At 40.0% G+C, this 16,609-nt stretch overlaps 1 protein-coding gene across 1 annotated transcript in view; it reads right to left on the reverse strand.

The window, feature by feature from the left end:
* Positions 1-14,630, reverse strand: part of LOC145780616 (uncharacterized) — a 28,343-nt gene extending 13,713 nt beyond the window's left edge. Inside the window, exon 1 of the mRNA XM_082592241.1 lies at positions 14,423-14,630. Within this exon, the coding sequence (XP_082448367.1) occupies positions 14,423-14,630 (208 nt within the window). The remainder of the gene's footprint in view (positions 1-14,422) is intronic.
* Between the last annotated feature and the right edge of the window lie 1,979 nt (positions 14,631-16,609).

Raw genomic sequence — 16,609 nt, forward strand, 5'->3', positions numbered from 1 at the left:
TCGTCAAACCTCAGCACAGCCTGTCAGAAATGTCACCCAAGGTAGCAGTCGCGGGTCTGGCTTTTGTTCTGGGAGCCGAGAAGAAACGTTTGGTAGCCGCTCTTTTGAGGGTACGAGGAAGGACATACTTTGTATCTATTGTGAGAGTAGGAATAAGCAAGAGCGTCACAGACTACCCAATTGTCCTGAGTTCCTAAACTTGACGCCGTCGCGACGCCGAGATGTCATCGCCACGACTGGTCGTTGTCTAAACTGCCTACGTCTAGGACACGAAGCAAAAAACTGCACCCAATCATGTAATTGTAGGCGCTGCGGCGAACATTTCCGATTTAAGCACTATTATCTACTGCACGACGCTTATGTGAGTCCTCAAGGAACATCGGGCAATGGCAATGGTCTTAGAACGGCACCTGCCGTCACTAATCGTAGTGTAAGCATCGCTCATAAGAGGGCAGTGTTTAATCGTGTCACGGCTGTGCGAGTCATAAACCCATCTAATGGAGAGACCACTCTGGTTTACTGTCAACACGACCCAGGCTCGCAGCTCACATTTGTTTCAAGCCGATTGGCTAAAGAATTGTATCTAAAAGCCACGGATAATGTATCCTTCCGCATGGACACTCTAGCAGGCAAACAAGAAATACACTCTGATCTGGTTAAATTTAATATCCAATCCTTAGTTACTGACGAACTGTATGGTGATGTGGAAGCAGTGGTAAATGCACCTTGGAGTGACCATGTCGAAACATTGCTGCAGCATCAAGACTTAAATAGGTTTTCACATTTCGATAATGTTGAATTGATTTCGTTACCTAACAAAATGTCGGTCGATATTCTAATCGGGAATGACCATGCTTACTTGATGCGAGTATTAGAAGAACGTGTTGGCATGACTCGGGAAGAGCCTAGGGTGCATCATCTGCCCCTCATTTTTTTCTTTGATTTTCTGCAGTGGATTAAAATGTTCCTTTTTATGATTGTTGAAGATGTGCAACTTTTCAGAAGAATTCATTAACATCTAGGGGTACCACAATTGGATTAAATTATGTCATTTTTTGTTATTTTGGGGTCATTTCATGGCTACTGGTACAGTTGTGGAACCATATGTCGTAGATTTTTATGAAATTTCATATGTAGAATCTCTGTGCAATTCTGAGAAACGTGAAACCAATTATACCAAAATCGGCCCAGTACTTTTTGGGATATCGATGATTGAAAATTGGCCCTTTTCGTGATCGCTCATGCGTAAAAATTAACTGCAAATTTTGTTTGACCTATTAGGCTATTATGAAGGTGTTTCAAATGGTAACTTGAAAATTCCAATGCATATGAGTTATCCAAAGTAAGGAGGTTCTGAAAAGATATATTTTTGTTTGTTGTTATATCACTACAGGCCACCAAGTGGCTAGTTTCCCACATGACTATTTGTGATCAGTCATGCATGACGAAACTTTGATCGCTTATAGCAAAAAACACTCTACTTCGATTTTTCTGCAACTTGGCTTAAATGAAAGATAATTTCCTTGGATTTCTAGCTTCCATATATGAAGTGGGATAATTGAGTAGAAACGAGGTAGTTTGCTGTAGTAAGTGTACCATGTATTTTTAAAAGTGAAAGAAGGATGGGTAGCACAGTTTAAACAACTAACTGAGGGGAGACGTTAAAACCAATTCCGTGGCCGGTTACAACGTCTTATACAGGAGTTACAACGTTAAATTGGGATTCTCATGAATTAGTCAAACACAAACTGAATGGGTTCCGGAAGCTCCTGCCAAAACGTACCATTTTGGCCTTAATGTGCAAAATTTTGACAAACCAATCTTCATATCTGGTTGTCTCTTTTTAAACTCCTGATACAACTCATTTAGTGTCACCAAAACCAATCTTCCAAAACCTCAACCACGTCGACAAAGGGCTTTCCCTCAAGAGATTATTGATTATGTGTTGAAGTTCTATGAAGATGATGAATTTAGTAGGTTACTTCCAAGACAAAAGGATAAAGTGTCCGTGCGCAAAAAATGCTATCAACAAAACAGATTGGTTTTGGTGACACTAAGTGAGTTGTATCAGGAGTTTAAAAAGAGACAACCAGATATGAAGATTGGTTTATCAAAATTTTTCACATTAAGGCCAAAATGGTGCGTTTTGGCAGGAGCTTCCGGAACCCATTCAGTTTGTGTTTGTCTAATTCATGAGAATCCCAAGTTACTGATAGAGGCGGGAAGTTTGGCACAATCTAACAGACTTGCATTCTTTAATAGTCTGTGATATTACCTCAAGAGAATGCATGTTTTGCAAGTGTGACCATTGACCAATGTTCATCTTCAGAAGTTTTGAGAAGCCACCTCAACTCGCTGTTTGAGGATCATGATGAAGACATCACTATTAAACAGTGGACAACAGTTGATAGAGCAGAAATTGTTACGATGATCAGTTGATCACGAGTGTTTCAGATTTCATAGAAACCTTGATTGAGAAGCTGATCTAACTTCTTTCACATAGTTGTGTGTCCAAAGCTCAATCAAATTATTACAAGTCCAGAAAAGAAAATTTGCAAGAAGGTGAAGTTTTGATTGCAATGAACTTTTCAGAGAATTGTTTGTTTGTTTGTTTGTTTGTTTATCTTTATCCTGCATTGCGGGAAAGCGGACTTGAGCGCTATGCATCGGTGTACGCCTTCCGACATACACCTGACCCACGCTGCAGCCGACAGCAATGTCTGTTTCCGGTTGTCTACTTTACTTATGACTTAAATTTGGTACTACCCATTACTCGAAATCGATCACTAGGTAGAGGCAATTGTCGTAAAGTTTCTTGCCCAGAGAAACAACAGCAAGTGCGAGTGGCTGGAGTCGAACTCTCGACTGCGAGCCCAACGCGCTAACCACTCGGCCACGGCTGCCGACATTATTCCTTTCATGTGCAAAATGAAATCCAGGGCTTTCACTGGACACATGCCCAAGCAACTGTGCATCCAGTATTTTGCTATAACAAAAACACCGACTCCGACATGGTTGAACACTTATCCCTTTGCATTCTATCAGACATACTGGTTCATGACGTGCAAATGGTGTATTACATTCAAATTGCAAAGTTTCAACGTCTTGTCAAATTTATCTTGTCGTGCTATGGCTGGTACTGGTTTTTAGCACCGTGCCAAGTCAACGCACCAACAAACAACTTGCGCTTTATTGAAGTCTTACACCAATACAAAGAAGAAGACAAGCTGGTAGCAGAGGTAGCGCTCAAATATTTCATGCTACACACATGGTACTTGTCTGGAGAATTTGTTCCCTTTGCCCTTTTCAGCACCAAGACACTGCCAGCTGAGAAAGCAGCAATGGCAAGAGCAATACTAAAGAAAATGAAAAGTTTCAGACAGCCATTAAAAAGATTTGTAGAAGGTTTTGGAAAACCAAGGTTGATTCCAATGTTGTCAGCCACCAAGTTGGCTGATCTAATCAATGAAGATTCCTGGTTCCTTTTTGCAGCATTAAAGCTTGGCCATTGTACAAGTTTCATGGAAGAAAATGTTCTTCAGTGAGACAGCTGTCCTTCATATGCAGCTTGCTACACAGTTGTAAGGCAGCTGAGAGTAGTGAATGATGCAGCTGAACGGGGCGTAAAGCTTGGATGCGACTATGTTTCATCGACAAGGTCTGAACAGAGATTCCCAACTGTTCTGCAGACTGTTGAAGGAGCTATCGGCAGTGTCCGAATTTACGGAAGAAGAAAATGAACAACAATGTTTAATGGATACTACATATTTTGTTGAGCAGGAAACTGTGCCTTTTCTAACTGTGTTATTTCAATTCCGAAAATACAGAATTTTGCAAATTCAGCAAAACAATGTGCATTTATTGGTGTTTTGTGACCAAAACAGTGAATGTTAAAGTTTAGATAAATTTCAGCGAATTTTTTTGCAATAAAATGATCAAAAGGTCTGCAGTTTAAGGAGAAAAACCCTAAAATGAATGATTTAACGCTTTTGGACTAACGGTACATATGTGTACCACAGACATGCCATCTGAAACTAGGCTTTTCGCATTTTTCGCTTGACGTCTATATATCAAAAATTCATTCGCGATGTGGTACCCCTAGATCCAAATCATTTCGCATAAAACTTCACAGGTGTGTTTACTTTGACAAAAGGAACACTTCTGACAACTGCAGAACAAAATTTAAACGAAAAAGGGCAGATGATGCACCCTAGAAGAGCCCCATGCTATTTTAACCCCACTGGGCTGGCTGGCTAGTGGAGGTCGAGGTTCTATGATCTCTGGTAATTCTAAAGTACGTCGTGTTGCCATTAATGGTAACGTCGCTGAGGAGTCACTTAGTCTTGACAGTTTTGATGCGCAGGAGATTGAAATCAGTCGCTTAAAACATGTAATAAAGGATTTAACCCTATCAGATGAAACGATAGAACTGTCCCGCAATGATGTCATAGCACAAAAATTTGTTGAGACGCAAATGAAAGTTGAAGATGGGAGATTTGAAATGCCCGTACCGTTAAAAACCGACTTTGAATTACCGGATAACCACTCTTTGGCTCTTGACCGTGTTCTGAGCTTACGACGAAAGGCTTTAAAGCAATCTGATGTTCGATTATTCTTAGTAGACACGATGACTGAAATGCAGTCCAGTGAGTACATCGAGCTAGTAAAAGACGACGACTCATCGGCATGTGTGTGGTACTTACCATATTTTGTGACATCTCAAGCAAAAAAGCGAGTGGTATATGACGGCAAATCTGAGTTTAAGGGTAGGTGTGTTAATGATGTGATTTTGTCGGGCCCAGACATATTAAACCCTTTAACACAAGTTCTGGCTCGCTTTAGATTGGGAAAGTTTGGCCTAATGGCAGACCTAACCAAGTGCTTCTTCCAGATTCAATTACCAATGGAACAACGCGACTTGTTCCGTTTGCTATGGTTTGAGAATAATGATATCGAAAAGGGCAAAGTAATTCCGTTTAGATTTTGTGTACACCCTTGGGGAATTAAAAGCAGTCCATACATCGCCTGCTTAGCTATTCAAAAAATGATTGAACAAAACCCCACTGGAGCCAGTGACCTGACCTTGAGTACCATTCGAAAAAATATGTATATGGACGATCTGATATTCTCTGGAAATAGCCTTGATGAGGTCAGTGAGATTGCAAAAGAAGCCATTGACTTGTTCGATAGCCGAGGCTTTAGTTTGGTGAAATGGAGTGCCAACAAAGGGGCGTTGGATGTTTTGTCCAACTTCAAAAAGGAGATGTTAGCTTCTTCCTTTCGCGATGTTGACCTGGAAAAAGACGATACAGACTTACCAGTAGCAAAAACTCTAGGTTGCGTGTGGCAAACTGAATCAGATTCATTATACATTAAGTGCTCTCTCCGACCTTTGGAGAAGTACACACGTCGCTCAATGTTAAGCCAACTTGGCCAAAATTTCGATCCATTAGGGTTCGGCGCGCCATTCTTCCAGAAAGCTAGGTTAATTCTGCAGCGTTTAACTATTGAAGGTCTTGATTGGGACACCGAAGTGCCACCCGACTACATAAAAGAATGGAAGTCGTGGTTTCATTCTTTAGATTTGCTGAAAGAATTTTCTATACCTAGATGGTATTTTGTAAACACCGAGCCGTGTTGCGCAGATGATATCGTATATCAGTTACATGGATTCAGTGATGCTTCCAATCACTCCTTTGCTTCCGTGGTGTATATACGTAGGCTGTGTAATGGAGTCCCTTGTGTATCCTTCGTTTTTGGCAAAAGTAGGGTTGTCCTCAAGCATCAAAGTGCATGGCCGATTGCCAGAAAGGAGCTTGTAGCCGCGCTTAATACTACGGAGCTGTTAAACCAGGCAGCTAATGCACTCCACCTGCCTGATCTTAGAAAACATTTCTGGTGTGACTCGAATACTGTCCTTCAGTGGATCAGAAACCCTGAATTACGATTATGCAAGTTTGTTACTCGTAGGTTAAATCGTATTTTACTCTTGTCAGAGGTGAGCGAATGGCATTACTGTCCGACACATCTCAACTCTGCAGACGTTGGAACCAGACCGAACGCCATCACCAAAGCAGGTTCCAGAGAGATGTGGTTGAGCGGCCCATCTTTTCTCATGCAGGAAGGCGAGGTCCCAACGATGAATGGAGCAGATGCTGCTATTCGTAAAATGGAACTGTCGCCGGAGATGACGGTAAGAGAAAATGCAACTGGCTCCATTAGCAAGATGATCGAAACCGCACCTACTCTGTACGTGTTGAAAAAGAGAGCCGCCTATCTTGTAGCTTTCACGGAGTTCATTGTATCCAAATGCAAGAAACATGGGTATGTAAAACCAAAGTTAAATGCATCTTATCTAGAGGACGCTTTAAATAGGGTTGTTTCCTACGTACAGAAAGTAGTGTATAGAGATTTGTTAAGTTGTGACGGTCTGCCAGAGTCGATCGATGTGGTAACAAAACGTCTTGCTTCGAGCGAAGCTGGCGCTGATAAACAGTGCTTGAGAGAGTTGCGCTCTCTAAAAAAGTATCGTCCTTGTGTGGACACACGGGGGAGACTTCGTATTGAAGGTCGTTTGAGTAAGTCTCCCGAAATAACTGTCGATGCGAAGCATCCTCTTATTTTGCCTTCGAGGCACGCATTGACACGGCTAGTTGTCCTTGACGCTCATTGTGATAGCTATCACTGTGGTGTGCAACAGACACTGTTATCTACTCGCCAACGTTTTTGGATTGCAAATGGTAATTCCTCGGTGAAACATTATTTGCATGATTGCGCTCCATGTGCCTTAGAGAAAGCAAAGCCTATCAGGCAGCTTATGTCGGATCTACCATTACCACGAACCACGGCCTATGACAAACCCTTCTTCAACAGTGGCGTAGATTATTTTGGTCCAATGACGTTTGTGGAGGGAAGAAGCCAAAAGAAAGCATGGGGTTTGTTATTTACCTGCCTTGCGAGTAGAGCAATCCATGTGGAACTTGTGACGTCACTATCTTACAATGAATTTGTTTTAGCATTTACCAGATTTGTAGACTTGCGTGGATCTATACGTAACATGTACTCAGATAACGGGACCACATTTCAAGCGGCATCTAAAAGACTACCAGAAATTCTGGAGTCTTCTGAAATTCAAACTTCTTTGCGAAAAAAGGGAATTAACTGGGAGTTCATTCCTCCGTATGCCCCGGCCCAGGGAGGGGCCTGGGAAGCAATGGTCAAGCAATTCAAAATTGCCTTTTCCCACGTTATTGGGAACTCATCACGGAAACCCAACTTTGTTGAACTTCTTACATTTACGGGTAGTGCCACAAGAATAGTCAACGAAAGACCTTTAGTCCCTGTCTGTGATGACCCTAAGGATTCTACTGTTATCACCCCAGCCGCACTCCTTAACCCCTTCTTGAGCCCATTTTCATCAGTAGGAAATCCTCATGACCGAGATGAGTTACGGAGAGACTATAGGTATAACCTGGCTCTATCTCACAGTTTCTGGGAGAAATGGATCTCTTTCTATTTACCTTCCCTGCAGGGTAGAAAAAAGTGGGCCAGTTTGGTGGAAAACCTACAGCCTGGCCAATTAGTGGTGGTTGGTTCCCCAGAAGATATAACTAAGAGAGGGAGGTACCGTCTGGGGAGAGTCCATGAGATCATCCCCCAAATTAGGAAAGGAAAACCGATTGTCCGGCGCGTCAGGGTGGCAGTCTCAGTGGTGGATGAGGCATCGGGTGAGGTCAAAGTGGATCTGGTCCTAAGGGATATATCGTGCGTTGCTCCTGTGGGGGATGCTTGACTGCGTTCTGGACCCGGCCCCGCCCTGGTCTGTTGTTAGCGGGTGTCGTGGAGACATCTGTACCACCCTTGCCTTTCATTTAAATTTGTAGTGTATTGTAGATATGTACCGCGCAAATCTGTTTTTTAACCTGCGTATCTCTATGTGTCATCCGCAGGGCCCCAATATGCGTAACTCAACAACATGTCCTAGTAATGTATGCTCTACAGCGATCTCAGTGATCGGCCTCATTATAAGTAGCTAGTTAGTTACTGTGTAATGCATTTGATTTGTTTGCTACTGTGTGTTTCATGAAAATGATGTAAATAGTAATCGTGTAAGTATTCGCCAGCGATCTCAGTGATTTGCGTCATTATAAGTAGCTAGTTAGTTACTGTGTAGTGCGTTTGATTTGTTTGCTACAATGTATGTCTCATGAAACTAACGTAGATATTAATCGTTAATCGTGTAAGTATTCGCCAGGCCATTGTGGCCAGGGTGTCCAAGTGCCTTGCACTGCTATCAAAGGATAATCACCGTTTTTGTGTAGTTTTAATGTACATACTTTCTGTGTATTGCATGTCGGGAATCGACCCTTCTACTTCAACCTTTGTTTAATTATGTGCCATAATTAGGGGCCGCAATGTTCCGGCGGGTCGATTGCCCTCTTGATTAGAATTGAAATTGGGATGAATTTTGTAACTTGGCTGGTTGAATTAAGCAACGTTGAATTTGCGTTGTTTCTGTGTTCTGCGTGACGTGGCTTGCCTGGTGGCAAAGAGATTTCACAACTGATTATCGCCTTTTGCTGCGTGCCGGGAGCCGTTGTTTCTGGACACAATTTTGCCTGCCTTTGTGTTGAGTTTCATTTCATTATCGAAAAAAGCAAGCTAGAGAAATGAATGTGTACCACGGATTTAAGTTGTCGTGTTAAAGCCAATGTAAGTTTATACAAAATCAAGTTTTTATCCCAACTCACTAACTCAATAAATAAATCAAGAAACAATTGCAATTATGATTGAGGCAGACCGAGGAGGGATTGTAGGTAGGCAGTGAGCACCTACTCTTGTAACCAGATAGAAATAAATCGTGACATTCTGGGGGCTCGTCCGGGATTAAACCGAAAAAATTTAACCGAAAAACCGAAGAATACCGAAGATTTATTGAAAGAATAATAAATTAATGTCAAGATGGCGGATACTGTCAAACATGAGATGATTGAAGACTTAGGGAGCATGGCTGAACGAATGGGGCTGACTGGTAATGAAAAGTCTCAGTTTGTGATGGAAGAGTATCACAAGATAATGGACCAAAAAGCTCAGCGAGAAGCTGACGAAAGAGAAGATAGAAGAGCTGCTCGTGAAATAAGGAAAGCACAACTTGAAGCTGAAGCAGAGGAGAAGCGGGCGCAGTGCAAAGCTGAAGAAAAACAAGCTCAACGAGAAGCTGAAGAGAAACAAGCGCAGCGCGAAGCTGAAGAAAAACAAGCTCAACGAGAAGCTGAAGAGAAACAAGCGCAGCGCGAAGCAGAAGCTGAAGAAAGAAGAGCGCAATATGAATTGGAAAAGTTAAAACTTGAATTAGAAAGACAAAAGCTGGACATTGGTGAGCGATCTAATTCTACTAATGATAATGCTCGAGATGTTATTGTGGCGCAAGTTAGACGTCCAGATTTGCCATCATTTGTTGAAGAAAAAGATGAGTTGGATAGTTACTTGTTAAGATTTGAAAGATATGCTACAATAGCCAAATTGGAGAAGTCGACGTGGGCTACCCAGCTAAGCATGTTATTATCGGGACAAGCTCTTGATGTATATTCAAGACTTTCGCAAGAAAAAGCCATGAACTACGACAGATTGAAGTTAGCTCTGTTAAAGCGATACAATTTTACCGAGCATGGATACCGTCAAAGATTCCGTGAGGCAAAGCCTGAACAACACGAAAGCCCAGGTCAATTTATTGAACGTTTGAGAAACCTTTTGTTAAAATGGTTTGAACTTTCGGGGGCCGAACAATCATTGGACGGATTGGCAAACCTTATAGTTAAGGAACAATTCACAGATTCATGTTCAAAAGATCTGTCTGTTTATTTAATGGAGAGAAGTCCAAAGTCTCTAGAAGACATAGCCAGTGTGGCGGAACAGTATTTAGTTGCTCATGATGAGAAGTTGTCGACTGAAGAAACACTGTCATGCGATAATGACGAGGAGCAAACAAATAATTCTAAAGGAGGTGCTGTTCCAAGAGAAGTACGTTGTTTTAATTGTAATGGCTTAGGTCATAAGTCTGTTAACTGCCGGAAGAAGACTAACAGAAATCATCAGGAATCGAGGAAGTGGTGCAATCGTTGCAATAGGCAAGGACACGAAGCGAAGGAATGCAAGGACAAGTCGTTGTCCCGATCCAATTAGTCTGGAAAAGATGAAGACACGGACGTTTATCGATGCGGTTGTGCGTTAATGATTCCTGAACCCACGCTTGAGGAGGAGAGACCGGATGAAGATGTTTGCGAAAAAATAATACCTGAAGATTACCTGCCAGTAGTAGATGGAAAAGTTGGAAACAAAAAGGTAAAAGTTTTACGTGATTCTGGTTCTACTGGTATAATAGTGAGGAGAGATTTGGTTAAAGACAGTCAATTAACGGGAAAAACTGGAATTGTGATGTCAATAAATAACACTTCAATCCAAGGACCGTTAGCGAAGATATATATCGAAACTCCATATTGTAGTGGGACTGTGAAAGCGTTATGTTTACAAAACTCTTTAGTTGATCTTATAATCGGAAATGTTATTGAGAGTAATTCTGAAGTTACTTGTTATTCTTGTGGCAAGAATGGTCACTTTGCTCGAGATTGTTCTGCAGATAATCAGCAACGATCTCACGATGACGGATATTACGAGCGCGAAGAACCGAGGAGAGGGGGCAGGCGACGACCATTTGGAGTTTGCTATCGATGCGGTAGACGCGGACACTTCGCTAGGGAGTGCGTTGCTGACGGCGGACATTCGGAAAACAGACGTTGCCGTGACAACCACTGCTACCGATGTGGGGAGATTGGACACATAGCCAGGAGCTGCTCTTTTGATGAAAAGGCTTGCTACAACTGTCACAAAGAAGGTCATCTCGCCAAGGACTGTCCGGAGAGGAGGTGTTTCCGATGTAAGAAGATGGGTCATCTCGCTCGCCGATGCACTGAAGTTATTGAGGACGTTGGAAACTTTCGCAGAAAACGTGACTATTGTTTTGAGAAAAGCTATCGTTGGTAGATCATGCAACGATGGACTTATGAGAATTGATTATTGAGTAATTAATTGTTTTGTGGTGTGTTTTGTATTGATTGTGTTGTTATATTGTTTGCAACAATATTCTAAGGGGGGGCGTATGTCACAATCAAGGTGCAATGCCTCGCGATGGCTTGCTTTGTATCTTCAACGAGCGTGTTGTTTTGGTTGTAGAATTCTGGTGCGGTATGTTATTATCGGTCAATGACCAGTAGTAACCTCTAATTGTGAAGTCGTTGTTCTGCAACGTAATTCTAAATCATTCTGTATCTGAAACGTTCTGTTGTTTTCACAATTGCCAATATCGTTTGTCATGATGTCACAAGGTTGTTAACGAATGGACCTCTGATTACGAAATCTGTATTATGTAACAGTCCTCTACCCCTACGTGACATTCTTTAGATTTCTTTAAACTTGCTTGTTTATGCCGCTCAATGCTACGTGACCGACGATGAGTTCGTGTGATGCAATACTACGTCACCTTCTCGAAGTTACTGGACTGAACAACCAACTATATAAATAGTGGTGTAGTTTGTGTAATTTTTTTTTATTATGGTGATTATTATGAGTTGATTATGAGAGGTGTGCTATGAGTTGTGGATTGGTAGTTGATGCAGAAATTAGAGTTATTTGAGAAGCCGTTCGTTAAAGTTCTTCAAGAAGTCAGATTATCATTTCACTAGTAGAATTATTCGACATTTAATTGACTGCTTTTCGGTTTGACCCATTAAACTACGTCATTGAACCTTTCCAAGTCTTTTTCCTGGTAAGAGATAGAAAGAAATCGTGACACCGGTACTGTATATAACGAGCTGTATGCGCAAATTTCCTGTACCTTTCGCTGTAGGTTATTTTTTTTAAACAAGTTCTTTGTTTACTGTTTTTTCTGCGTGACTTTTTTCAGTTTGGTGGTACACAGTAAACCTGACTGGATTATACACCTCTTTCTTTAATCAAATGACAGTGTTGGAATAGTTTGCGGTAGTTGGCCTATAACGTCAGTTTTTGCAATCCCCTAGAGGTGTCGTTATAGGCGAATTCTACTGTATTATTAATTTATTACATTATTACCGGTAGTATTTGCATCAGACAAAGCTGACCAATGACCATATCTAAAACAATGAAATAATACAAACAACATATATTATATACCGGTACAGTGCTCAAAGATTAGGCTATGAGGTAACCACTTTTAATGTCGTCAGTGTAAGAGCTCACTGAACATCTACTGTTACAATGTTAAATACAATAAGATTTGTAATACTAAAAAACGGTATCTCTTATAAAATAAACTACACACTTGTGAATTAATCTGGGCAAGGTGAAGAAGCAGCAGATTCTCAAATTATTTTAAAGACTATTCACATTCTGTGCAAAATTTAATTCATAAAAATAAATTAAAACAGATTGATCAGCTGACATAATTTTATACTTCTACTGTCATTTTCACAGCTTTTCATCATTCAAAACCTTTGTTGCTTGAATAAATAATGTATAAAAAATTGAAAATCATATAATAATTAATATAAACAAGTAAAAAGGCATAACCAACACATTTTGGCAACTTTACTGTACATGGATGGCAAACTCAAGGGGCTCATACAAGGGGAAACAAAAATACTTTTATATTATATATACTTCACTCTACAAAAAAGTATAGCAGACTTTGCAAACAAAACTGCCCAGTACATTGCACTAGAGCAGGGGCTCCTAAACTGGGGTCCGTGAAACCCCAAGGGGTACGTGGACTAGGTTTAGGGGTTCCATGAAGGCCCAATGGAAATCTTAGTGTATAATTTGAAAAATAGATTAAATTTTCAACAGAAAAGAGATTAAGTTCAAACAACGCTGATGATTTCTAGTTTGGCGTTTCCAGATAGCTGTTATTGCTGTGTTCTGTTTTTTGTTACCTACGTTTATTATATGCAGCACTTTCCACATTGTTGTTTTTGCCGCTATTTGAACATTGTAAAATTTCATCAGTTGCAGGCTGCAGCTATCTAAGCTAGACGTCAGCTAGGCTAGGTTAATTAAGATTGTGAAAGCTTTGTGCAGATCTTCTTTTGTTAAAGAGAGCCATGGCTGCTATAATCCCTTTTGCGACTATATATTTCAGGCGAGTCAGTGAGTCAGGATTTTCATCCTTGGTAACTATCAAAACAAAGAGTCGAAACCGGTTGGATGCGTGTTGGAATTTCATGTTCTTGTTAAAGACAAACAGCAGCATCCTTCACATTAACAAAATAAAGTCGAAGATACTGAAAAACAATCTGCATTCGCTATTTCTTAAATTGAATAAAACATAAATTTTGTTACCTCAAATCAAATATAGTTACAACTCTCTAAACCCTTGACAGCCTGCTTCGCCCTGAAAGGAGGATCATCAGAAGGTCCTTATTCGAATAAAAACAAGTTTGTTGCCAATAGATTTTAATTTTATTGCGTTATGTCCAATTCATGCTGACCAAAAAAGTTTCTCGGACTAGGCCATAAAGGAGGTCCAGGCAAACCAAATTTTTTTTAAGGGGTCCGCGTTAAAAAAAGTTAAAGAACATCTGCACTATAGCTAGCCAAGTTAAAAAAAAAGAACTCCAAGCTTCTGACCAAAGTTGTCATTTTAATGTGTTGTTATTTTGTAAACTAGGTAGGCTATTAATTAAACCTATTTAATTTATGTACCGGTACATTGGCCTAGATCAGGGGTCACCAAACTTTTTTCTCTGAGGGCCGGATTGCTGCGAGATTAACAGTTGCGGGCCAGATGCCAATTGAGAAAAGATATACAACTATTTAGAATCTCCATTGACTTGAATTGAGCACAATAAATAACAAAGTCAGCGGTGGAATAGCAAAGTTGTGATGAAAATCGCAAGGTTGCTGGAAAAGTTATCCCCTGCTCGGCCTGCTGTGATACACTACAGGGTATCGTGCTCTTGAAAAAACATTATATCTTTCCAAATTTGGCCTAGGCTGTCCCCATTTGTGGTGGCCTAATGATAAACAGCAACGTCAGTTCTTTACAAAAAGTTTGGTAACTTTTTTCCTTAACAGTTGTAGTGCAGCTGTTATTTCCGCAGCACGTGGCGGGCCGGATGAAATCAGTTCGGGGGCCGGTTTCGGCTCGTAGTTTGGTGACCCCTGGCCTAGATCACACCAAATCTGTACAATTTGTTTCTCATCAGTGTTTTAACAAGAAATTCGAACCAATGCTTAATCTTGGCATTTATATGAAACTTGTACACATTTTAATGATGTGCATCTTTAATTCTTTTGGACCAATCAGGCTAAAGCTAGACAAGCATCAAATTTAAAGAATGGGTTTTTGTTTATAATTGTATTGTATAAACATACAGACATGATTATTTACCTGCAAATTCCAAGTTTTTCCTGGTAAATCCACAACCATTATCACTGACTTCAACAGTGGGTGAATGAGTGTCCAAAAATACTTTAATTACAGAAGCTGAAGCATCAATGCTGTTCAAAACAAGCTCTTGTACACATTGTGTTACAGTTGTTATAACAAATGAGCTTCGAATTTTTGATTGGACATCACTGTTATGTAAATGCAACATTACCAAACACTAAAAGTGATCATAAAATAACCCTTGTAATTTTTTAATCCAGTAATTAGAATAAAACCGCTTTATTGCAAAAACAAAACTTGACATCTAGTTACAGAGTGCTGGTGTAGTAGTGAAACAATTACATTCAATCTTTGTATATCTGCATTTTACCAAGATCGAAACAAACAGGCCCAGTCTACTCAAAACACTACTAGTAGGCTAAGCCTAGGCTACTAGCCTATCACTGTAATTTTAAAGAATTAACAGACACACATTTTAGATCCTTGAAGGATAATTTGGATAGTGCATCTTTAATTTTTTAGTGGTTTACCTATATACTTTAAAAAAAACTATCTCTAGATAAAACAAAATATATTGACATTGTGATACAACACTCCACATATATAAGTGAGGTAAGTTAAAGTGTTGCAACCGTGCCATATTTTAAACTGAGTGTCTTGCATTGGTATTATGCACGTTATAACGTCCGCGTTTTGTCGCTTCTACCTTTTTCTAAACCTCTGTAATGTTTGGCATATATTGTTTTTCGTTACGATGGTCATAAACAAAAACAAACTGAACTGAATCGAAGGAAACTTAGGAAAGAAAAGTAATCTCTGTTAAATTTAGCCATGTACTTCGTAGTCTAGAAGCACTGTTGCCACTCTCTTGTCATGGAAAAGTACTAGATTTGACTAAAAAAAACACTAGATTCACAAAAAAAACACTAGTATCATAAATACACGATCATTTACATGCATAATGTACAAAAATGACAACCAATGGCGTTAGTGAGTGTTAAAAGTCCTTAAAATTTCAAAGTAGAACTGAATTTCCTTGAAAGTGAGAGCTCTGAAGGGCTGTCTTTAAATGTAGCAAACCTAGCAAACCTCGCAAACCACAAAGTTGCCAGATGGTATTTTTTTTAATTGTATTTTTTTTTCTTGGCGTTTTATTTATCGGATGCATGTTTTTTAAAACCTTTTTGAATATGTTATTTGTTTAGTGTTGATGTCTTATTTTTATCAGTAAAAAGATATCAAAATCTCTGCTTTGTTGGTTATGGTTAGTTTAGATATAAATACATTTAAAGCAATGCCTTTGCGATCAACATTTGTGAGATGTTGAAACTTGAAAGGTAATATTAACGCAATATTTGGTAGTCAGACATTCGAGAATCAGTACTTAATCCCTTAGACCATGGTTGGGTGAGTTCACTAATCACTGGTCCTCTAAAAACCGGGCTGCAGACGATAAATAAAACTTAATTTTTGCAGGTGACCGTAGTTCCTGGGCTACGCCGTGTGACACAAAAGGAAGAAGTTCCTAATGACAAGTTTTTGTGTGTGTTTAAAATGTAAGGAATTTTTTATAACGAAACCGGTTTTTCCAAAAGTTTTGGTAAATTGAAGTGTGTTTAAAATGCCTATATGCTTTGGCTCCTTTTTGGGCTACTTGCAAAAAAAATTGGTTTGAAACGTGTTTTTGGCTGGGTAATTTTGTGGAATCTGGCAACTCTACAAGGCTTGCTTCTTTAAATGTAGCAAACCTAGCAAACCTCACAAATCTTGAGAAAGGTTTCTATAATTGATGGCCGATGAGGTTTTCAACTAATCATAGTTTGCATCAAATAGATAGGCCTAGACTACAGACAACCTTATCATTACTTGCTGCTAGTCTAAATCTATCTTCTTTAGGGAGACTATGAAAACCTATTGCGGTAGGCTTTCAAATGCAGAAACCTTCTCTAGTTTTGCGAGGAATTCGGAGTTCGCGACAGCCTGAAAGACGCCTGCTGAGAAAACCTCATAACTATCAATTGACAAATGCACAGACCTTATTAAAAGTCATAGCCTAGATAGTAGCTACCATCACTAGGTAATTGTACAAATGCACAAACCTTGTGAGGTTTGCGAGGTTTGCTAGGTTTGCTACATTTAAAGAAGTAAACCTTGCAGAGTTGCCAGATTTCACAAAATTACCCAGCC

Source organism: Aplidium turbinatum, chromosome 12, assembly GCF_918807975.1.
Source record: "Aplidium turbinatum chromosome 12, kaAplTurb1.1, whole genome shotgun sequence".
Classification (NCBI taxonomy): Eukaryota; Metazoa; Chordata; class Ascidiacea; order Aplousobranchia; family Polyclinidae; genus Aplidium; species Aplidium turbinatum.